Raw genomic sequence first — 24,800 nt, forward strand, 5'->3', positions numbered from 1 at the left:
GGATTTCGCCCACTTAATTTTGGTGGTGCCCTATTTTCAGTTTTTTTCTTTATTTTTGGTTAGTCATGTGCAGGGGCGGCGCCACGGGTTTTCGATAGGGGGGGACGGGGACCGAAACTCGAAAATCCCAAAAGTAGATACTGATCGTGTATGCAAAAAAAAAACGAGGCACGTAACGCCGCGAAACTTGGCAAAGCCCAAAACACATCGAATGGTGCATCCTGTTTCCAAACTTATCCTAGGACACCTAAGATCGATCACCTTTTCCAGCATCCTTGCCTCTAAATCAAAATTTGCAGTCTTGCCAACTCAAAGCTGGTTTCCTACAAGCTGCGAATTGCTTAGGTATGAGTAGCAGTGCCAACTATTCTTACGTTTCGTACTTTCAAATTTTCGATCTTACGTCTGGTCAGCTTCAGGGCTTCACCATTATATAGTCATGGAGGAAAAGTGGGAATGTCTTCTGCTCTGACAAGTGCGCCAAAACTGCAATATAATTTCAGAATCATGACATCACCACCTGATCCATATGCAACGGGCAGGGTGCAGCTAATGGCTAGCCGTCAGTGCCCAGTGGTCATGTCATCGGTGGGCACTGAAAAGGTCATGCTAGGTCATGGAAGGTCACCAGCCGTTATTTGATCACACTTTCTGATGGATTTTACTAGCCAAGAGCTTCGCGGGAAAAACGAGCGCATGCACCGTTGAAAAAAAAAGAGTGAAAGGGTCTCAGGTCCGGCGACCTCTGCAGGTGAAATGCCCCAGGGTAGGATTCCGGTCCTTGTTGATTAACTTCGTCAAAAATGGCAGTAGAGCTGTGATGTCGGCACCATTGTGTTCGTCATGATCGAGCTGGCACGACCTGTATCGTTCTCATATTCACTCTCCAATCGTAACAACTACCTATACAGCAGGGATTGGCAAATGGCGGGGTACACCCTTTGGGAGGTAATGAAGGTCTCTGGAAACCTCATCCCTCATCTCTTTAGCATTAGTGGCTCTCCTTATGGAACAGGTTTCTTGACTGGTCTGTTTCACCCCAGAATTCAAAGACCAGTCAAGGTAAAACCGAGCGCACCACAGTGAGCACAATTTGATAAGCTGGGTTATCTCAATTTTCATGTAGAACCTTTCACGTCTCACGTACCTAAAACCCTTTCGTGCACTCATGCAAAAGCAACTGCCATGTTTCAACAGCTGGTAATGGCATTTTCACAGCCGCTGACGTAAGAAGGGGAGGGGTGGGGGGCTCGATTAGACCCCCAGCCGTTCGGCCGCCGACCGAACTTAGTTTTGCAGAAAAAAACGAGTGCTATCGAACCCCTTGACGAGAGGGAGCCGATGCTATCCAATTATATGGTCTTGTGCTACTGCGTGCTTTTTTGGTCCTGCCTGTGATCTATCCGAACACTTCTCCCCACAAGTGCTGGGGTTAAATGGCATAGATTTCAAATGGTTCCTGTGGTAGAACTGCCATGCTTGAATTTGACTTATTAGGAATGGAAAATATCCATATAGTAACGGAAATCTATGGAATTTCAGTGAACTTGATTTTGTCGGCAATGGGGTCTGGCAGTGGGGTGGGGAGGTAATAACCCTGCCTGGCGCCCCAAAAAGGGGGGGGGCACGATCCCCGAGGCCCTGCCGATTACCTTATAACTACAGGCATCACAGCTCCACACCTTTTGCAGATGGCCAGGACCCCCTGCGATACATCCCAACAGCAATCTTATTCAGAATCTGCCTTGATTAACCAACGATGCATTAAATGCGACGGATAACTCTACAATGCATTATTATCAACAACTGAACGGGCCTCGCCGACAGGGGGGTACTGTACCCCCCTAACTTTCGATAGCGGGGGACCTGTCCCCCCCGTCCCCCCCGGTGGCGCCGCCCATGGTCATGTGATGACTGGTGCCCCTGCTAAGCCGCTGGTGCCCCTGGAAAGACTGTGGTACACTCGGGGGCAGATTGATGTTCTACAACTCTTTATCCACCGGGTTCCTATGGCTCAGCATTGGCAGCAGCCGCCTGGTACGGGTAGACTGTGCCGCTTCACTTACTTGTCAAGCGGCACAGCCTACCCACCCGTATGACACCGGTCTGGGTCGGTGGCTGGAAGGTGATGTGGGCCGCCTGTGACGTCAGCGCAGCGGTGAGGGCCGAGCCCGGAGGCATGGCTCGGGTCGGCGCGGCGCGGCGGCTGGCGAGGGCTGGGGAGTGAGGTGGGGTGGGAGCACGGACATCGCGCGGCTGAGCGAGTGTAGTTAACTTTCGCGTCTCAAGGCGCCAATTATTCTACCTAACAATTGTGCTAAAGCAGTTGTTAAAATGTCCTATCCCCAAGACAGCGCCTATCATCATACTTGCAATGCACATTACGACACACTTAAGCGTGGCAATGGGACAGCCGATAGAACTTATGTCACTCGTGCATCGAGGTGCGGAGCTATATTTTGTATAACACATTAGTATTAAGGCCTTGATTGAGCAGATTGGTCTCTATTGTTTCGCACGGCAATCGTCCAGAGACGTGGGAACTGGGGTTATGAGTAGTGCCGCAGCCAACGCCCCAATTTAAAGCGATTATTACTGTTGCTCTAATATGTGGTCGCAGCCCCCAATAGCAAACCGTTCCAACTAGGAGCCAAAAGGTCGGCCACTCAGGGGGGTTCGAACCGGGCTTCTGCCACCGGCCAATTCACGACACGAGCGTTCACCCACTGAGCTACCGAGAATGGTCCTCGTCTGCACAAAACAAAATGACATTCACCCGCTGACCGCCAATGACAGTATTGTGACATTTGATCGCGTTTGACCGCGGAGAGTGGTCGCTGGTTTCGGCAGCTCAGTGGATACACGCTAGCGTCGTAGGGTGACCGGTTGGAGAAACCCGGTTCGAACCGTCCCAGGTGCGCGACTTATTTGTTCCTAGATGGAACGGTTTGCTATTGGTGGCTGCGACCACACATTAGAGGAACAGTAAGAGTTGCTTAAAGTTGGGACGCCGCGCTATCCAAAACCCCAGTTCCCACGGCTCTGGACGATTGCTGTGCAAAATAATAGACACCAATGAGCTCAATTAAGGCCTTAATACTTATCTGTTAAAAACAATGTAGCTCCGCAACTCGATGCACGTGTGATATAAATTCTATCGGCTGTCCCAATGCCACGTTTAAGTGTGTCGTAATGTGCATGGCAAGTATGATGATAGGTGCTGTCTTGGGGATAGGACATTTTAACAACTGCTTAAGCACAATTGTTAGGTAGAATAATTGGCGCCTTGAGACGCGAAAGTTAACTACACTCGCTCAGCCGCGCAATGGTCCGTGCTCCCACCCCACCTCACTCCCCAGCCCTCGCCAGCCGCCGCGCCGCGCCGACCCGAGCCATGCCTCCGGGCTCGGCCCTCACCGCTGCGCTGACGTCACAGGCGGCCCACATCGCCTTCCAGCCACCGACCCAGACCGGTGGCATACGGTGTGGGTAGGCTGTGCCGCTTGACAAGTAAGTGAAGCGGCACAGTCTACCGGTACCAGGCGGCTGCTGCCAATGCTGAGCCATAGGAACCCGGTGGATAAAGAGTTGTAGAACATCAATCTGCCCCCGAGTGTACCTACCTACCCTGCCCCCTGACAAGCCTACGGTGGGCCCTGACATGACTTAGGTGCCCATGGGCCCTGACAGGCCCGTGGTGCCCCTGACAGGCCTGTGGTGTCCTTGCTAGGCATGTGGTGTCCCTGGGCCTTGGCAGGTTTGTGGTGCCCCTGTTAGAACGTAGGTGCCCTTGACAGGTTTGTGGTGCCTCTGACAATCCTAAATTGCCAACGACAGGCTTGTGGTGCCCTTGACAGGCCCATGGTGCCCTTGAGAAGCCGGTGGTTCCCCTGCGAAGCCGATAGTGTCCCTGACAGGCCTCTGGTGCCCCTGGCAGGTCTGTGGTGCCCCTGGAAGACCTGTAGTGCTTTTGCTAGGCCGATGGTGCTCCTGACAGGCCTGTGGTGCCCCTGCTAGGCCTTTGGCACCCCTGGCGGGCCTGTGGTGCCCCTGTCGGCTGTCAGGCCTGTGGTGCTCCTGGCAGGCATGTGGTGACCCCAGGCCCTAAGTCATGACACATGTGACCTCCACCCTGGGATTCGCCACTGATTAGTACTGCGATGGCTTCTTGGGAATTATACATGTAGGATAAATGGAATTTATCAAACGACAATAAGGAAGAGACAAACACATAGGTACTTGAGGATCAGCTTAAAGTTAACCACACATACGGGCAGGGGTGTAATTTTCCTAAAATGATTGTGGGTGCCCAGCTGTAGGGGCGCCCGGCGCCAGGCCGTTTTGGGGCGCGATAGATATTCTTTATGTGGGAGCCTAAATTAACACCGAATTTGATAACATTGCTAGCCGAATGGCGCTTCAAGTGACGTGTCTGACTAAGCAAATACACGCTTAAAAGTGGAAACTGACCGGAAGGACGTAAAAAATATGTAGAGAGGCGCCATCCAGTAGGAGGGGCACCAAATGTGGAGGCGCCAGACGGTTACGACTTACGAGGGCGCCGTGAGACGATGAAAAGGGCGCCATTCTCTTAGGAGGGCGCCGAGTGATTGAAAACGCTATGTGGTCTAGGGGCGCTAAGAGGCCAGAAGGGCGCCGCACAGTCAGTAGTGCTACGTTGGTGGGGACGTGGGGGCGCCAGATGGTTACGAGGGCGCCTTGAGATCATGAAAAGGGCGCCATTCTCGTAAAAGGGTGCCGAGTGATTGAAAACGCTATATGTGGTTCAGGGGCGCTGAGAGGCCAGAAGGGCGCCGAATAGTCGAGGGATGCACGGTGAACAGAGACCTAAGGACGCGAGACGGTCAGGAGGGCGCCGTTAGACCATGAGAATGGCGCGGTGCTGTCAAAAGTGCGCCATTCTCCCAGAAGGGCGCCGAGTGATGATTAAAAACGCTATCCATGCTCGGGGTTACATGAGCAGAGTTAATACGCATTACAAACGGACTACAATGGTGAGCGAATAGGAAAATCCGTTCCTGATACGCATTTACTTGCTCATGTAACCCCGGTACATGAACGCGAGACGGTTAGGAGGACGCCGTTAGAGCATGCGAAGGGCACCGTGCTCTCGAAAGGACGCTTGCAGCCTTGTAAAAGACTTGTGGGTGCTTTTTCATCATTGTGGGGGCATAATTCAGGATTGTGGGTGCATATGCCCCCACAAAGAGATATAAAATTAGGTACACCCCTGCATACGGGGGTGAACTGCAATTTTCGTTTAGTAAAAAAAAAAAAAATCATCGTGTCAGGGCTGTGACGAAAAATAAGTGGCCTAAATCCGATGAGAAAACAGGATTTGGGGGTACCCTAGGTTTGGCTCCTTGAGCCATGGTGCCCCCCCTTGTCTCAAATCGTTCCGCCGCCTATGGCCCAACCCCATAAAGCAGAAATATGTCGTGTCAGCGGTGATTACACGCAAAAATTCTTTGGCATATAGCATAAAAACCAGAACACCTTTGACTGCAGCGACTATGCGGTACTACAGAAAATTGTATGGCCTACCTAATGGTGCCCATTACTTAATAATTAAGCTGAGTATTTCGTCGCCTAACTCTTGTAAAACCGTATGTCCGCTTGTCTATGGAGTTTGGACCGTAACGCCCCATGGACCTGACCCCGTCCCCGTCCCCTCTCGGCAGCTGCGCCAGCCGCCAGCAGCTGACCGTGGTGCTGTACCTGAACCCGTCTGCGAATGGTCTGCGACCCTTTCCCACTGTCTCTGAGTTCTGACATATCCCCGTCCCCACTCGGCAGCTGCGGCAGCTGACCGTGGTGCTGTACCTGGACCCGTCCGACCCGGACACCGTCATCGAGTCCTACACGTTCCGCTTCACCTACTCGTCGTCCGGCGGCGTCAGCATGCAGCACGGCTCCGACGGCGACGGGTCAGTGGGGGGGGGGGGAGGGGGTCGACATCCCGACCTACCCAGCCCGGCCCGGCCTGGCTCAACCCGCCCTATCCATAGCTCTCGATCTCACCCGATTCGACCCAGCGGTCCTAGGCTGACTCAACCACCCTGACATCACCTAAGGTCATTTTGCTAGGTCTGATCCTGCCCAACCCGACCTAACCTGACCCACCTTTCTGGGACGGACCCGAACTCGTTTGGTCTGGCTCACCCGATTCGGCCCGTTTCTCGTCATCCTTCGGCTGACAATGGAAGACTAGCATTTCTAGCTGAAACTGGATAGAAGAAATAGCCAACAGAAGTCGACAGAATTTGTAAATAAAACGTTATTTTTCCTGACGTTTTACCAGCCTCCCTATGCTCACTAGCATTAGTTTTCTACTTGACAGAGAAGTATGATATGCTAGCTGGCCTATTTTACTTTATTCGTTAAAGGTCTCAAAAGAAATATAGAATTTATATCACAAACTTACCGCCGATTAACCCTCGCCCGCACATGGGGGGGGGGGTGGTTGCCACCCCCCCCCCCCCCGGCAGTCTTTCTGCTCTGCACTCAACATTTTTAGAGCTAGAAGGCTGATTTTTCGTATAGCTGCTCCTCTATCCTTTCTTGATGTCCACTGAAAATTTCAAGTTTCTGTGATTTTTGGTTTCGGAGATATGACCTTGTTTTTCAGGTCATGTCATGACCCAAATGGCCAATTCTCAACATCTTGCGTTTGCCATGGGCCTTGTGAGCTTTTGACACCCTGATTTCGGCCTTTTTTGCCAGTCTTACCTCCCACCTATCATGGAACATGTTGTTCGACGATGTACAGGGGTCAAGGTCAGGGTCAAGGTCAACCTAGGTCATCTAAGATAATTGCGTTTTAGGCAAGTTGAATTTACTTTTTGTGAAGTTTTTTGACTGCATTTTTGGTAAAAGCTTCTCAGATCATGATTTCATGTGATATGGACCCAAAAACAATCGGTGCACACATCAGTATACACACAGACACACACAGACATACAAACACATATAATTGACCTTGACCTAGCTTGACCTGAAATGACCTCAGCAGCAAAATTCTGGTCGGATAGTGTGACAAAGAGGTTCTAGCTGGCTTGGTACCAGAAAACAGCATCGTCATCGGTATTTGATAAGCAGCGCACTTGATATCCAACGGTGACCCAAAACAGCAACATTTTTTAGTTTGACCTGACCTGGAAGGTCAATGACTGACCTGAGAAGGTAAAACTGGGTATCATTGGATTCGTCTCTTCCCAAAAAATATTTTTGGTCTTTACTGCTAAGCTCTATCTCCAACAGGAACGAAATGGCGCGGGGGGGTGGCACCCCCCCCCCCATGCGCGTTCTAGGATGGGAAAATGGCATGTGCGCCGTGCGGGCGAGGGTTAATATTGCCTCTCTGTTTCACCGTTGTTTTGTAATTGCGCGGTGGTCTCCGTTCTGGGCTCGCAGCAGTTGCCTAGCCATCTGGGTTGTTTGCGGCCGTTCTCGTTACCTATTCCCCCGCTCAGCCCGCCGTCGTATACGGTCGAGCGGAGTTAAATGCGCGGGCCGATTGGATTATGTGTGCCGGTCGGCCTGACGGCGCGTCACTGCAGCGCTGTCGGCGGCCGGTGGCCCCCGGGGCACTGCGGCGCACGATTCGGTGGGACGGCACGGGGCTGACGGAACTGGCAGCTGCCCGGACTCGGAGGCTGCCTGCGTCTCTGCGCAATTATGTGTGTGTGGCTGTGTGTGTAATTACTGTGGATTGCTCCTTAAGGCCCGGGGCAATGTAGAAGGCCCAGCTAGGACAGTGAATAATAGCTGGGGGCGATTTATGGGCTAAAGACTGTTTATGAGGTTAGGGTCTGTTTATGGCGAGTGGGATTATCTCTGGGTGTCAGGAATTGTGTATGGGGAACCTCGAGACATCATGCGTCTATGAAGATACGAAGCTATGCATGGAAGTTAGGGATGGAATCCAAAATAGAACTAGACCCGACATGTAAAAGATTTTTTGAAATTAAAAACACGATTACGTTTAAAGATAGGAAGTTGAAAAATGAGGTCCATTTCTAACACTTTCTCCACTTTCTAAGAGCTGTTCTGTGTATTCCTACATACGTAGACGGTAGATGGCTAAAAGCAGTAACTCTACCAAAATAATTACGCGTTAAGTGCAGCGAAGCCATAAAATATACCAGCTTGTGCGTCATGATACAACCGAGCAGAGCGAATCGCTTATTCTGGTGGCATTTTCGAACAAGGTATGTAGAAAGGATATACAGAATAAAAAAGTTAGGTTCTTGGGAGAAGTGCGCAGCTTTGAAAGGTCATATATTTGAAATACCTATTTGGATTTGATTCTGCATGTAAGTACGTTGCATTGGACTGCCAGCTTATTAGAAGCACCAAAAGCAGAAACACTCTGTGACTGGTAAAAAGTGGAAATGCCCTTTGAAGGGGACATATATTTGACCTTTTACAGTTGATAAATACAATGGTGCAATACAAAATCAAATAGCACTGATTATGCAGATCTTGATTCCTAGGCCGTGGTCGTATTCAAACACATGCTCATCTCGATTAACTGTGACATTTACTGGCTTCATTTCTTGGTTAGGGCCTTTAATTAACTGTTCGGTAATTGCATTGATTGTGGCCATCATCCATGTGATGAAATGGTCTCGTAATTAGATACTTCCTTAGAACTTGTAAATTGGATGTACATTGTACACATTTATGTGTACTACCTTCCAGCCTTCATCTATGGGAATTTGAATCCAGCATTGATATTGATCAATCAGCTCACCAACAGTGAAAAAAGAGCAAAATAAGGCCCGATGCAGCACACAACTCCGCCGTTTATCCTGTAAATACCTCACCGTCTCGCCCCGCCCGCGGTGCTGACAGACAGCCAGCCTCGATACCGGCGACCGTCACCAGCGAGGAGACCTACAAAGCCACCGTGCGAATGCTGCGCACTATCGTGGTGCTAACGCAGACGCTGCGACCACTGCCCGACGACGTCATGATGTCCATGAAGCTGCTCTACTTTGACGATGGTGAGTGGAATGGGAAGGGATAGGATAGGGCTAGGGTTGGGATGGGACGGGTCTGCGCTGGCTGGGATGTTGCTGGTTTCGTGATGGTTTGCGCCGTCTTGGGCCAAGTTATGTGACAATGTGAGTGGAGTGAGACGGCTGCCGTTCAGGGCTGACGGCGATCTACGCTGACTTCGCCCAGGGTCTGGTCTCCGCCAGTCTCCCAGCCGACCCTCTGGAAGAGTCTTTGTTCTTGGCTTTCCCCAGGATGGTTGTCTGATCACCTGAGCCGGCGTCCGTTACTGCTATCGGAAATGAGGTGACGATCAGCCGCGCGGATTTTGAGTGGCCTTGAGCTGAGCACAGCTGGCACTCTAGGGGGTAATTTACCTGCCATCGGTGCCTTGCTGCAGAGGGACGATTCGTAATCCATGGCCGTTGCCTTTATTGCCGCTTCTTTTATTGCTTCAGGCTTCGGGAGTTATCTTTGAGAGAAATAGGTGTGCCAATGGTTTGGTGTTCTCACTTCACACCTCCCCAACGGGCCCCCTGAAAGATGCCTCAGCCGTGTCTCGCTCAACTTCCAAATGTCTTGAAGGCTGGAAGCAAGGAAGGTTTAATTCCATTATGCACTTTTAATTGGTCGCAACAGGATGCTGGATGTGAAAATTATGAAATAAGTATGCAGCTTTGTAGTAAGTGGATCCAATTCCAGTGTTTGTCTCCACTGAAGTTCTTCCGTGACTAGATTCGTAATTTGCACTTTACAGAGCTTATTCTAAGCTCGGCAAGCGCCATTCCCTATACCGCTCTGATGGCCCGATGTTTGCACGCACTTGCGATATCAGGACACCGTGCCATGTAATCTCCGGGCATGCATCTGGACCTGCATTACTTAGTCATAGCATGCACTTAGGAATGGTTCCCGAGGACCGATGCGGGACGCCGATGTGACATTCGGAGAACGGCGGGCCTTCCCGCGCGGTGCTCGGAGGAGACGGCGTCGAGCGGCGGAACGGTACGCCGGGGGGCTGTTGGCCGGCCGGCTACCGTCTCCGCCCACTAGAGGCGCTCCAGGGCAGAGTACGGCGTCGTCACCACGGGACAGACGCTTCCGGCCCAGCCGAGTGTCAGGCGGTCAGAACTCTAATTCACTCTGCCGTTGTCAGCGGCGTATCTCATCTGGACGCACGCATGCCAGGGGGTTGATATATGCATTCGCGGAACGGTTCAACTTATTCCTTCGTTCCCGACTCAAATAGGAGTCGGCCGGCTATCTTGCCGTGCCGACCGCCGATTCCGCCGTTAAATGTTAATGGTCTCTGTATCGCTGAGTCTTCGCCGGCGGACTGGGAGCTGAACGGGCGGGCCCAGGGCCGGCACATACCCACCGAGCAGCCGTGTTGGTGGCGGCACGTACCGTGCCCGGGCCGGGGCGGCTACTATCGGCTGGCCTGCCACCATTTCCACTCGCCTCGGGCCGAGCCGGCGGCATATCTGCATGCGATTAGCGCCGGGTCGCGGCCAGAATTGCAGATCATCCCGCGTCGCCGCTGGGGAGCCGACAACGCCACCAGCACAGCTCGAAACAGCTCTCTGGTGACTCCCGGCCGTGGCGACGGGCTGGTTTTGGTCTGGGCGGCACAGCAACGACGCAGTCCAGTCCAACACTGTCCCAGCAGATCCGGCTGCATATACGGCACTGATGAGCGTTGAGCGCCCCCGGTGTAGAGGGGAGATGCGTGTTTTCGGACTAATGAGTACAGCCAATCGGCCGTAACTCAAGTTTCAAGTGTTTTGACAGTGATCGGCAGTCGGCACTGACGCACTGGTCTGATTGGTAACAGGCACACTGTTCTGGCATGATATTTGTATGCATCAATGTGAGAACTTCACAGCGATATTATTCCATTGTCTGTGAATTTCTTATTGATTTCCTTTGGGGGAGTGGGATAACAGCTGGTCCCGTACTTTTTATAAGATTGACATATTTATACCTATATGTAATGTAATTCTGTGCGGATCTGGGATAATACCTTAACCGCCTCCCTCACGGCAATGTTCTTCCTATGACCCGTCATGCCCCCCCCCCCCCGTATCCCTGCAGTGACGCCGCCCGACTACGAGCCGCCGGGCTTCCGGCCGGCCGAGACCCATCAGATCTTCTTCAGTTCCGAGCCCATCAACGTGCGCGTGGGTGACGTGTGCACTCCGCACCACACGGTCAAACTGCGCCTCAAGACCGACTCAAGTCAGTTCGTGCCGCAGGAGGGCGACGACGAGACCATCGAACATGCAACGGTAAGGCGGGAGAAGTGGCGAGACCACTTAGCAGGATAGCTGTGGTCAAACAGACCTGGATAAAAACGTCCATGGTTAACCAAGGGTTATGACATTTAATTGAGGTGCGGATAGGGTGGTGTACTGGTGGTGTCATAGTGGATATTTTGCCCCCGAACGGCAAAGTTTACTGGACAATAGCTGTGGTGCCTGGTTATGTTATTGCCCCTTGTTGTTTTATTCAACGTTGTTTTGTTGAACATTCAGAACATGCTATCTAGACTTCACCCTCCTAACGCTTTCTAACCGACTATGTGCCGTCCAGGTGAAAACCGCTCCGTCTGTGGAGGGCGCAGTACCTCGTGAGCGGGACCAGGAGCGCCCCTCCACCTCCAGCCAGCAGCGTCAGCCGAGGCCCAGGGAGCCGGCCGCCGCCGCGGAGCCGGAGCCCAGTCTGGCCGAGAGTGTGAGCGGCAGGAGCCCCGGCCTGCCCGGTGAGTAACCCGTCCGCCCATTGTGGCCGCAGCCCCGCCGGAAGCGATCCCAGTCTCCTCAGCGGCGATCATGTGCTGCGATGGAGTTATATAGCATCCCATCGAGCTCCCGTGAACGACTTTAGTCGCCCTAATATCGTTAAATCACGGGATTCGGCAGTGGCTGGTGCTATTTCGATGGCGCCGCTGTTAATTTGTGTCATTTATGGTCGGAGCGTGCCCCAAGTATCGATTGACCCCCCATTGGGGCCGGATGGCCCGTTTTTCCGTGTCGTGACCGCCGGCTGTTTGTAGCGCCGCGGTCACGAGCGCGATTTGTGGGCGAGCCGCCGGCAGAATCGGGGCTCGTTCCCGCTATCGATGCTGCTCCGTGGCCGTTAGCCAGCGCGCAAACTATTGGAGAGCACATTTGGGAGCCGTGGCCGCCCCTTCCCCCTCCCCCGACCACCGGTCAGCGGAGGCGGCTCGGAGCGGCGCTGCGCCGCGCGGTCCGCCGATCGGTCGCCGGGAGCGAGTGTCGCCCCGAGCCGGCACTGTGCGCCGTCTGCCCGTCCTCCGGGAACACCTGGAATAGCCCGCCGGCGACCTCATTAGCGGAGATTGTGCGCCGCCGGCGGTGACCACTGTCCGGCACGGGCCGTAATCTCGCGCGCGGCGCCTCCGGCCGCTCCGGCAAAAACGCCCCGCAGAGTGGAGGGTCCCACCTGCGGGACGTTCTCTGGAAGATTAGGTGGGACTGTCTGTTTTGTCGTGCCTGTCGCGCAGTCTGGCGTCTTATGGGTGCTTTCAGGGGCTGCATGTGCGTTTTATGGCTTCTCTTTGGGTCTTCGAGATGTGTTCCGATGTTCTAGATCAATATTTACGCGAAAAGAGTCGCGATGGAGTTGTAATGAAGTACATAAGTAGATAAGATCGTAAGTATATTTAACTGCACTGCAATGCAATATATTGATGACACTGAACGAAGCCGGCTGCAACTCAATTTGAATATTAACTTTGGGTTAATGCGTGTGAAAATGAAAAAGCTTTGAACATTTATTTCATGTCTCAGTTGCAATCTCCCCACGCTGCAATCTCGAGTCTCTTCCACCGACCTTTGGCTGATACTCCCACTCGTACACCAGCCTCCAGTCCGCCTCTCCCAGCCACCCCGTCCCACCCCTCGGCCCGACAGCCCGCCGGGGGCCGGTCGGCCCGCCGACCAGCGCAGTCGTTTTTCCGCCGTCGGCCCGGCGCTGCTGATTGTTGTAATTTTCCGTGGCACCGTAAAGGCCGCCCGGGAGGCAGCGAAAAACGAGCTGCGGTCCCGCCGGGATGAAAGTGAAATCAGCCGACAGCGCTGCTGCCGCAGCGACAATGGGACGAAGGCTTCGGAGACGGCCGGCGGCGAGTCGCTCGGGTAAACAGCTCTCGGGGCTGCCGGCGGGCGGCGGCGGCCGCAGCTGTGGCCCGCCGGCGCGTGGCCCGCCGGTAAACTTGCAGTCGAATTCTGTCAGCGTCTCGGCGCCGGATGGATTCAGGGAAGCACCGAGTGGTCGGGTGCGGCACGGCGGTGGGACCACGGAGTTCTGTTTGCTGGGACGTGAAAAGCTGAGCCGGCGGCGCTGAGAGTCTGGTGCCCTGGGGACCGTCCCCAAGGTCTGTTTGAACAGTCAGACCATGCCACCTGGAGACACCCAGCATGACTAGTGTAGGTGGGTCGGTGTCTGGGCTCATCAATAGTGACCGACATCAAAGCCAGACTGCCGTCATCAGTAATTTGTCACTCATGTATTCATCCATGCATTCGGGAATTCCTTTTCAATTGAAGAGCACTTTACTTGACTCGTCATGCCGCTGCATATTATGATCGCTCCTGAATATCGCTGCCTTCTGGTGTCACGGGGGTTATCTCTGAATGGGCTTAATCCCGATCCAACGAAGTGGACTTGCTGAGCGACTCGTGAAATCCCCTCAAAAGGCTCGCCGTCGCGGTGCAGTCAGAGAACTAGGAGCCTCATGTGGCGGCCGGTCACGGGTCCACACCAGGTCTGATTGAGGCCCGCGGCGCTGATTTCAGCGAGGGTTTTTGCCACAGCGGCACCCTGATTGGCTCTTTGTCATTCTCGACGGTGGGCTGATTGGTGGAGCAGCGGCCCGCGGATGGGGACCGCTCCAGCGTCCACTGCGCCAGGGAAACGGACGTTTAGAGGGCTTCTCTGCAAGAATAATTAGGCACTGCGTTTTCTATAGCATACATTACATTTCCTATGCGATTTACGTTTTGACAGTTTATATTCATTTTTTTATCAAATTTGTACCATAGAAACCACATGTATCGAGATCAAAAACCATAATGAAGTGCGATGATATCACCCGGCCTTAAAAATCAATTTCACGTATTCCCCCATAATCCCCCTGACTGCGTCCTCTCCTCTCCGGTCCTCTCACAGCGTCTGCGGTAGACACCAGCGGCACGCCGGCCGCCGGCGCGGTGCCTGAAGCCGAGGACGAGCCTCGCGTACTGTGTGTGTGCGGTGTGCACGAGGACGACGGCCTGATGGTGCTCTGTGAGCTCTGCCACAACTGGCAGCATGGGGTGAGTGAGCCAACGGGCGCTTCTGCTCGGGGGACTGACGGCCGAGCAAAGAGATGATTGCCTTTCCTTTTCCCATAATTATCATCTCTCTGGGTCTCATGACGCAACGGCCTAGACTTCCACCCCCTCTTAGCTGCTCGACTGTATTACTATGCATTTCTACAATCACGCCGAGCCGCAATTGCTGCTCCTTTCCACTCCCGTCATCGATATGTCTCTTTCCTCGCATTCTCTCGTGGTCTAACCTGAACTGGCCCGTTTCATGTGTCCCAGATCTGTTTCCTGGTGCTGAGTGAGGACGAGGCGCCGGCCAGCCACATTTGTGACACGTGCGCTCTGGCCTCGGGACGACCGTGCACGGATGCCCGGCTGCCGGCGCTCGCCAGGTCCACACGTATGGTAAGTGATCTCTACATATACATAGCAGGCTCACGACGTAGTGAGCCCTCCCCTTCAGTAGGTTCAAACGCATTAGGGTTGATTTCTTTTTTCACGCAGAACATAGGTGTCTAATACGTGCTGCAGTAGTCCCTTCGCAGGTCTGTATGAATCGTCTTGCTAGCGCAGTGCGACTTGTACGCAATTTGCGTATGGCCGTACATTTGATATATGTGAGGCCTGAGTGTCCCCGTTTTCACAGGCCACCTGTCTGTACCGTCGCGGCCTGTGCGCCTGTGAGGAGATGTCTCGCGTTCAGCCGGCTCGGCTGGCACAGCGTCTCGGCGTGGACGTTGCCGTGGCCTCCGGTCTGATGAGCCGATTGGATAAGGACGGTCTGCTGAAGCCACTCTCCAACAGATCCAAGGGGTGAGTCGGTCAGCCAGTCGGACAGACAGAGTAGAGTGTCTCAATAGGGCATCTCACTGCAAAGCACCCTGGTACCGGTACTAAACACTGGTGGTCTGGTCGGTTACAGCTTTACACTACTACGCTGCAGTTGGTACCGTAAGATTGAGGAGTGCACTTCGCCTAGCTAGAAATTAAGTGTCAGTTTTAAATTATGTGTACCCGCTTCTATGGTATTTTTACAGTAGCGTAACGTTGTACAGTTGTGAATTGTACATCATATGTTGCATATTATTTATGTCATTTGCATCATGCAGCGCAGTGCATTGGGGTCACGTTGTGCTTTGTTTGCATATCGTGTGTTGCAGTGTGCTGGTACTTGGTAGTCACTGTTGGTCTTTGTGCGAGCTGTCTTTGCCGATTCTATGTTCCCGCGCGAAGCCAACTATGTAGATCGACGCGGCCGTCCGACGCTCAAATGAAGCGATCCTCTCTCCTCCCCCCACTATAACTCCCCTAACCCGTCCTGTCTTCCACTCCAGCACCGTTCGTGTGGTCGACAAGGAGCGACTGCTGAACGAGGCGTTCCCCCGCTACCTGAACCGGCCGGCCCCGGCCGCAGCGCACCGACCCGCCGGCGGTCACCAGGTAGGAAGACCAGCGCACCGTCACACACCAGACGGAGGTGGATTTAGTCGGACGAATCACTGACGTTCCAACCCATGTAAAGAAGGGGAACCCCGTATCATCGGGGAGTCAGCCGGCTGACGTATTGCTATGTGCCTTCGCTCCCGCGCGCGCTGTGTCCCAGCGGACGGCACTGCTGTCGAGCAGGTGCCAATACCTCGGGACCCTGGCCAGCGTCGTCCTCTCCCGACTCTATTAGTGGCCGATACCCTGGGGACGTGACCTCCCGCGAGTGTTCCACAGACCCTTCCCTCAATATCAGTCTCCAATATCAGAGTTTCGGGGAGTTCCCCGGTAAATAGATATCTGTTCGCGGAGTGCTGCTGCTTTATTGCGGTGCATCGTTCTCTTCCTGCGGTGGGTCAGCGGTTTCCGGTATTCCTCTCACGCCATTCCTTCCCTATTCTCTTGATGAATCGGGTCTCTATCGCGGCTGGCTGGACTTGGCGCAGGAATTCCCGACCCGGCAGTGCATGCCCTTGACTGGGCGCCTGGACTGACTCTTGACAGTCGTTACGGAAATTATGCGAAACTAGACCATGACCTGGGTGTTCTCACCCAGAGTTGGTTTGTCTTTATGTGACAATCTGCTGCAGCTGGGAGGCTAACCGTCCGACACCGCATTACCAGTCAGGAAACCATCAGACGAGTCTCACCCGCTGTATTACTTCGTGGACCCTTTTAACGACTTTTGGAAACGTCTCCCGGGGAAGTGTGCCGTCGACTGAACTCTGTGGAATAGCCCGGACTGCAATGCTGATTCCCCATGGACCAAATAGCTGGCATTTTGTGTGTTGCTACTCAGATGCGTGAAAAAAAGATTCTGCGGGTTTTATTAATGGTGCATCATCTCCTGAAATGCTTATCATTTTACGTCTATGTTTTGTAAGCGATGTGTCGTATTGCCGCATCATTTGACAACATTCGTTACGCAGCTGGTCGCGGTCTAGTGTATACTATTTTTCAAGCTTTTCTTTTCTTTTCTCCACCGCTCTGGCAGGCGGTGGACGAGATGGCCGAGCGGGCCGGCAGGATGGAACTGGACGGGCCGGAGGACGGCGACCACTCTCCGCCGGCCACACCGCGCACCGGCCCCGCCGGGGACGGGCCCGAGCCGCGCTCTGCCGGCAGGAAGAGGCGGGCCACGCCGCGCAGCCAGCCGGTCAGTGAGGGAGGGCGGGGAGCCGGGTAGACGGGCGCGTGCGGGGATAGATGAGGAGTGGGAGTTAAACATTTAATCGACCGCATTACCATCTCAAATTGAAGGCTTCTTAAAAAAAAACTGTTAACGTCAAATTAAAGTCAACAATCAACGTCGATTTATTTCTGACGTCGCTTTGTTCTCTAGCACATTTCCCCTCCAGTGGTGATACAAAAACAAAAAATTGTTCAGTTAAATTTATTGATTTCTTCTTCATTCTTCACATCTTTTCATCAACAAAGCCAAGCCATGTTTCGCCATGTCTTTCAATCTATCCGCAACCATCTTGATGTTTGGCTTCGTCCTGTTGTCTGTCCATCTCATTGCCTCAGGCTGTGTCCGCCGACGTTTTTTGCCTGCCTGTCCGCCATCTCATCTCTGCGGCTTGTGTGTTTGTGTGTGCTGTGGACCCCATCAGGTCGACTTGGCTTGATATGTCGCCACCAATCTGTCGAATAGCATAGCCCGCTGGTAACCCGATTTTGGTCGAAATGCCTGTGTGTGCGGTAGTTTTATGTGGTTCGGCGCGTGTATGTTGTGTGCAATACGGTGTGCTTACGAATGAGTCTGCGTGTGTAGTAGGTTCGGTATCTACCGTATGTTATGTGTGTTTGTGTGACGTGTGTGGTGGCGGCGTGCGCTTGTTCGTTACTGCAGTGGTGTATCCTGCGTGCTGTGCGTGCATGCGGTGCCGCTCCCGTGTGCGTGTGTGTGCGTGTGCATGCGATACCGTGCTGCGCTCGGGGGGGGGGGCAGGGGGTGCGGAGGAACCCCCTGGGCTGGTATCCAGGTGATGAGCTGGCCACGCCACCGGGCCATCTCTGCTCGGTGGTATAAACAGCAGACCGGACCGGCAGAGGCAGGGGGCTGGGACAGTGAGGTCGGGGGCAGGTGACTGGAAGTGGACACGGTTAGGTGTGGTGTGACCGGACAGTAACCGAACGAACTGGGAAATCGGCGCAGACAATGCACCTGCGCGGTTGACCGGGGATGTAGTTGTAGCATCAGGTGAAGTCATACTCATAACACCGAGGTACGTATTAAAATTCACAGACCGTGATCATAGCGGGAAAAGCATCGAAGTGAAATGTTAGAAGCACTCTTAGCTCATACCTATTGCTGGTTGCCACATGAGTGACTCGAATACAACAAACAGTGGGACGTTCAGGTCAGTATTTCCGTGATATTTTCAACGATCGTACAACAAAAACTCCATCTGACATTGATGAACATGTTTGGGGACAACTCGATGTTAGCTGTCGAGCGCTAGTTTTGTTTGGCCAGAGCCGGAGACACGGTAGTCAAAGCACGCATCGACAGATACCGGTGCCGTTCAGCAGAAGTAAGAAAGTGAGTGAGTGAGAAGAGAAGAAAAAGAGTCAGGGTGAGATGAGGGAGCGAGCAAAGAGTTATGAGCTGATGGTTGAAGTGGCATTCGGAAGACGGTCCTGAGAGACTGCTAGGTTGGTCTAATGAGTGGAGAAATCGTGGACAGTCAGTACGATGAAGGTTTACTTGGCGGAGAAATGGGGCAGCTAGCCCGGCCGTCGTGCCAGGTTGTCCCGAGCGTGAGATGCTCAGCCTGAGGAGGCTGTATACGTACCACTCTGGACGAGACAGAGCGTATAATCGATACGACCGGAGCGCAGCTGGCGTGACCCAATGATGAGCTGTTGTTACCCGTTGTGTGGCGATCAGATGCTAGACGACAAACAGCTGCTTGATGGCAAATAGAGAAGCGTTTTCAAGGTTAGCATGACTAGCTAGAAACATAACACTAAACGCTAAGTAAATTTTAAAGACTTAGAGACATGTTAGTGTGGAGAGCAAATAGATATTATAGGATTAAATTGGACTAACTCCACAAGAGAATCGTTTTCGGTCGGAGCTTTCGACATGTATTACATGTCCTCTTCAGCGAAGGTCGGTAATCGGGGCGAAAATAAAACGCAAGTCATGTCCTCGCAAGTATGTCCTCGAACGCAAGGCTCAGAGAATTTACCAGCATGAATTGAGAAAGGCTGAGACAACCAAGGCTAAGAAATTCCACGACCTGCTAAGCGAGAATGGTGGACTGACCTTCACCAACAGGAATCCAACACGCCCCAGTACAACAGGGGTGACAGTGATCAACCTCACAAGCCAGCGACTCTCCAGAGAAGATACACTCGCGCTACAGCTTGGAGCGAAGTACTCGATAGCTCCTCAAAAACCACCTGTCTTGGAGCTAGCCGTGAAGAGCCAGATGGCCTCTGACATCGCCATCAAACAAGCTGACCAGCGAGGCATCACCGGTGATGACATCACAACCTTTCTCAACAAAGCCGAGACAATTCTGACGCGTGCCAACAACCGACCACAGCCGAAGCCTCCAAAGGACCTCACTGACTCATTGAAGTCACTGACCAGAGACAACACCAGGGTGATCGTGCCAGCTGACAAGGCCAAGGCTCTGGTTGTGATCAACAAGACCGACTATACAGCTGCGCTGCTCCGTTCACTGCAGTCACCTGTGTATGAGGAAGTGACCAGCGATCCAGCGGAAGTCTTTTCCGGCAGGTTTAATGAGCACCTGCTCACTGCACTGGCTGGTCCTGCGGTGCGTGGAAGACGTCGCGACAAAATGCTGAAGGAGAACGACGCAGATGGGTACCAGCTCTACCGACGCCTCTCCAAAACGCATGGTCGCTGCGGTCCGTTTTATGGCCTCGTCAAAACACATAAATACACGGCTCCGCCAACCACCGAAGAGGAAAGACTCCACTGGATCGCCAACCTGAAGCTCCGGCCCATCTGCCCAGCCCACCGCGGTGCAGACTATGAGCTCACCAAACATCTCACTGCATGCTTGAAGGTTCTCCCGCGGCCGCCGCACTCCATCAGCTCTCCGCTGCAAGTCTTGGACATGCTGCAGAACATGGACCATTCCACCAACAGCTGCCGGCTCATCTCTCTGGATGTGGAGGCGATGTTTCCATCCATACCGACTCAGGAGGCCATCGCACTCATTCGGACTCTGCTGCAAGACAACCGAGATGCCCTCTCGGATGTCACCTGTCTGAAACCGGACGCAGTCGCTGACCTTCTGAGCCTATCCATCCAGAACTGTCATGCTGTGGTCCAAGATGGTGACAAGGAGAGATGGTTCAGGCAGACAGCAGGCCTAGCCATGGGCAAGAGTTATTCTCCAGTTGTCGCTGACCTATATATGGGTCACTGGGAACTCGATCTGGAGCTCTTGGCAGCCAGCTGCGGAGGCAGAGTCCAGTCATTCTGCAGGTATGCGGACGACTACTTAGTGTTGTTCGAGGGCAGCGATGACACTCTCAGTGCGTGGGTGAACCTGCTCAACGGCAAGAACCCTAACATCAAGGTCACCACTGACATTGAAGTTGACCGACAGCTGCCCTACCTCGACATCCTCATAACAAGAAAGGAAGACCGATTCAGCACTAAGGTCTACCGGAAAGCATGCAGCACTGATCAAGTACCGGCATTCTCATCATACACCGAGACCCGCTATCTCAGGTCGGCCATCAGATCGGACTGCATTCGAGCCATCCGCTACTGCACGACCATCAAAACCCGCCAGCAGGAGTTCGACTTCATACGCCGCAAGTTCCGTCAGCATGGCTACCCGCTCCCATTCATCGAGTCCACCATCCAGAAAGCGCAAGCGGATCTCAGACTGAAGGCCAGGGCTCTACCGTCACCACCAAGCTCGACCTCACCAGCTGCGCCTGTCAGAGTGTCAGTCCCGTTCGCTGGCTCCTGTTTTTACCAGCTCAAGCGGGAAGCCAGCAAGATCGGCATCCAGCTGGTCTCCAAGCCGTCGCTGACCATCGGATCATTGCTCTGCAGTAAAGCCAAGCACCACTTGCCGAAGCTGCAGGAGAGCAACGTGGTCTACAAGATCGAGTGCTCCTGCCAAGTTGACGGTGATCCTGTGGTCTACATCGGCGAGACAGACCGTGAGCTAGGAACCAGAGTCAGAGAACACCGGGAGAGCTGGACTGGAGCTGTTCGCTCGAGAGCCAACGCATCGGCCTTCAGTGCTCACAGGGATTGTTCACCTGCCTTCGATGAGGTCAAGGTACTAAATCGAGCCAACCACTACCAGATGCGACTGCTGCTCGAGTCGGCGTACATCCGGACTGTGGGACGGCGGGAGGCCGTCTTGGTGTCGCCTAATGATGCGAATGTGAACAGAAACTCAGGTGCGCTGCTGCAAGACCGCTGGCTGCCAATAATTCGTCGTGTTTGCCAGTAGTTTTATAGTGTTTTAAACATTTATATCGTGTGATAGTGTTTTTTATATTGATCTCTTTACACTTTTGTACCCCACCTGCTTTAGCATCTTTGTAGTTTTTAACTTTTGTGGTATTTATAGGTATGTATAACGTTTTATATTTCTGTACCGAGATAGTATGTATTGATTTCTATATTTTTTAGGATTTTATTAGTGTGGTATGCGTTCTTGTTTTTTGGTAGACTTTCTCATTGAGTGTACTCTTATTGTCGTCACGTGTTTCAGTCTTGCTTATTTTATAATTCAAGCGGCCTAAATAACTCTGCGCAGCTCACCGACATCTTGTGCGATTCGATTCGACCCGAACGTTTTATTTTCGCCCCGATTACCGACCTTCGCTGAAGAGGACATGTAATACATGTCGAAAGCTCCGACCGAAAACGATTCTCTTGTGGAGTTAGTCCAATTTAATCCTATAATATAAATTTTAAAGGTTACTGCAACAAACTTGTCTGTACCTATCTATCTAGATTCTAGAGTGATAGGAACAGTAAGTCAGTCTTGCCCCATATGCTCCGACTGGTGATTCCACTGCCCGGACGTTGTGTTCCCACGTGCCCATTGTTTCCGCTGTTCCCAGGACAAGGAGTTTGAGGTGGCCGACTCTCAGGAGTTCCGTCCGGAGACGGTCGGCGGACGCGCCAAGAAGTTCAAGGCCTCCCGCACGGACGGTATCGCTGCCTGAGACGGTGACCCACGGGCCCACGGCTCTCATCAGTCGTCTGCACACGGTCAGTCCTGCCGAGAAGGCTGGGGAAGAGTCTCTGAGAAAGCCAGAGTCAAGTGTTCCCCGAGACGACCAGAGGTGAATCTAGATAGAGGTACCGTGACTCGGACAGCGAGAGATGACTTGACTCTGGAGTCGTCCCCCGGTACGTCCAGACTCACCGGCTCGGCACTCGTTGGGGTGACCCCGATGTCCCTTTTCACATAGCTGTGATGGGTGACTGTGGATTGTGTCCCCGTTTAGCAGATTATCATAAGCTTGCTATGACACAGCCATATCGTTAGCTGTGACTCGCCAGTTGTGGAGTTCCGTTTGCTGACTGCGTTGAAGTCGAAGTGCGTTGAAGAATCGGTAGCTCGGTGTTTGTGTATGTTGTTAAAGAGTTCGCTGTTCGTTATTGGTGGGTAAGTTGTACCCCTGTTGTGTCTGTCTGTTCGTTATTTATAAAGTGCCCGCTCAGGACAGTCAGCATTGTAAAGTGGCTGTGCATTTTCATCGCTCGCCGGATAGCTCATCTCTCACTGACCATACCATGTCTGTCAATCACGCCTCATCATTTCGAAAAATACATTATCGTTTCGCATATTCCATCTATTCCCTTGCAACGCATACACACGCATGGGCACTGATATAAATAACTTTATTGACAATGAAAAAGCACACGTTGGGTATGACTGCGGCTCGGGGTTCGAATGAGATAGAGAGAGATAGAGAGCGTCTGGTCGGCTCTGAGCCAGGGAGAGAGGGGGCGGCTGCCGGCGCTCTGAGCCCGCCCACGGATGGCCGTCGCTGGGGCTACCCTCCGGCCAGTGCTAGGGATGAGGATTGGAGCTGAGTGGCCACTGAAGCCTCCGGTGCTATGGAGGCGAGCCGCGCTGCCCGGGCAGAAGGTATAATTACAGGCCAGCCCGACCGTCGGCCGGCGTCCTTTGCATAGGAATGGCGTATTTCGCTCGGAGGGCCGGTCGGAGCTGTGGGCGAGGTCGGGTTATCACAGCGTGTGGGTTTCGGTTACCAGGGACTCAGTGCTGGATGGTTTCGGTTAACGTTTGGTTTTAGTTACCATTTGGTTCAAGTCTTCAGTGTCGTCCAGTCACAGCCTTGCCGTTTGAGAGCAGCAATTGAGGCGCTGATTTTCACAGCCGGCCGGTTGATCCAGTTTTGTCTCCACGTACCAAGGATAGCCGCCGACTCAAACTTGATGAAGATATATGGGCGCAGGATTTGGCGCGCTACCTTCCCTCGGGCTTTCTGGCCTACAACGGGAAAAGATGGGCGCGATGCTTCTGATGTGTTTGGATCAGTACCTGGAATGCGAGGGGCGACTTTGGCTGACTGTTGTAACAATGGGTGACGGTCGACGGGACATCGCTCGTTATGGTGTCATCACTCGCTGGGAAGCCACCAGTGTTCACCTGCATTTGTTTTTATTGAAAAATAAGACTTCAGCCTTTGGTTTGGTCTGTTGGTCTATTTGTCACACCATGCAATAGTCACGGCGGCCTTTGGTTTGGTCTGTCTGCTGAGTTTGGCATAGCTACCGGCACGCAGCCGGTCACAGCGTGTCGCATAATTTGCGACCGGTGGATGAAGAGAGGTGACTGGTGACCGTGTATCGATGGGAGGCTGCTGGAGATGGGATAACGTGCTTTGAGCAATGAGCAGGGAACATGTGTGATAGGTGAGCGATGGTGTCATGAGACCTGGAAGGGGCAGGGAGGGCGGCCGGTCCGGCTATAGTGGACAGATCAGAGCGCTGGCAACCGCCAATGTACGGAAAACAATGGAGAGAAAGAGCGCACAAATGAGCGTCCGAACCCCTGCCGAGCACCGCCGACCAAGAAGACACGGGAGAATTCTGTAACAACTGGCATACATTATCAGCGAGACGGGCTGGACACCGTTTGATTATGGGACACCATCGCGGACGGGGAGCCCTATTAATGAGTCATGTATTGCACTCCTCGGCCGCTGTCGGGTGCCGCTCCCGACACGAAACTGAGCGCTCGGCGCGCCCTTCTGAGGTCACTGGCGCGGTGCGCAGCCGCGCGCGCGGCCCACCCGACACTACCTGACCTGACCCGACCGGCGGCGCGGCGCCGCCGCCACGCGCGCGACAGAGTAGAGAAGAGAGAGATAGAGAGGAAGATGATAGACTGAGAGGTAAATGTCAACAATGTGGAGACATGCACCACGTTAACAACGGCTTTGTAAATAACTGTAGATGTTGTCTATGTACAACACTATGTACATCGATATAATAAATTCAATATAAAAAGACGTGTCGGATGATAGACTATTGTTGAAATTGCCGGCTACGCAAGAAGAATTTAAGAGATCAAGAGGTGCTAACTTCCGAAGCGCCGTGGCTGCAGGGTGATTACAAGGCGTCAACTAGTGAACTGAAATGGACTCTCAGATGGCACACAATCGGCGACGTGTCGCCGCCGCGACTCTCGGCGACACAACACAACGGCGAGGGGCGGCGTGCCGGCGGCCGGCCAACTGAGGGCGCCAGCAAGGCACAACCGAAACGCGCCCGGCGCGCCGCCGCCAGCCCCGCCGGACACACACATATCACAAGGGCGGAAGGGGGCGGCGCCTAGAACAGCGCCGGGGTGCGGCGCGCGGCCAGCGCGGCGCCCGGCGCGACCGTTGAGCTGAACAGGAAGCTTGGCACTTGGTTCTGTCCCGGCCGGTGGAACAGAGACGACATTCTGCCGGCAGAAA

The 24,800-nt window shown here is 53.4% G+C and overlaps 2 protein-coding genes across 7 annotated transcripts in view; one reads left to right on the forward strand and one right to left on the reverse strand.

Moving 5' to 3' along the window:
* The window catches only part of LOC122390181 (HORMA domain-containing protein 2-like), a 32,517-nt gene extending 9,862 nt beyond the window's left edge, over positions 1-22,655 (forward strand). For both annotated transcript variants that reach the window (XM_043382879.1, XM_043382877.1), the window contains exons 4-13: positions 5,818-5,948; positions 8,878-9,029; positions 11,116-11,309; positions 11,614-11,782; positions 14,215-14,360; positions 14,634-14,759; positions 15,001-15,167; positions 15,689-15,794; positions 16,834-16,995; positions 21,924-22,655. In XM_043382879.1, coding sequence (XP_043238814.1) covers positions 5,818-5,948; positions 8,878-9,029; positions 11,116-11,309; positions 11,614-11,782; positions 14,215-14,360; positions 14,634-14,759; positions 15,001-15,167; positions 15,689-15,794; positions 16,834-16,995; positions 21,924-22,028 — 1,458 coding nt within the window. In that variant the 3' untranslated portion in view covers positions 22,029-22,655. The remainder of the gene's footprint in view (positions 1-5,817; positions 5,949-8,877; positions 9,030-11,115; positions 11,310-11,613; positions 11,783-14,214; positions 14,361-14,633; positions 14,760-15,000; positions 15,168-15,688; positions 15,795-16,833; positions 16,996-21,923) is intronic.
* A 39-nt stretch (positions 22,656-22,694) lies between these two features.
* The window catches only part of LOC122390182 (potassium voltage-gated channel protein Shaker-like), a 107,460-nt gene continuing 105,354 nt past the window's right edge, over positions 22,695-24,800 (reverse strand). For all 5 annotated transcript variants that reach the window (XM_043382884.1, XM_043382883.1, XM_043382880.1 and 2 more), the window contains one exon: positions 22,695-24,787. The gene's annotated coding sequence lies outside the window, so the exon portion shown is untranslated. The remainder of the gene's footprint in view (positions 24,788-24,800) is intronic.

This window comes from Amphibalanus amphitrite, unplaced genomic scaffold (assembly GCF_019059575.1).
Source record: "Amphibalanus amphitrite isolate SeventyFive unplaced genomic scaffold, NRLGWU_Aamphi_draft 000385F_arrow, whole genome shotgun sequence".
Classification (NCBI taxonomy): domain Eukaryota; kingdom Metazoa; phylum Arthropoda; class Thecostraca; order Balanomorpha; family Balanidae; genus Amphibalanus; species Amphibalanus amphitrite.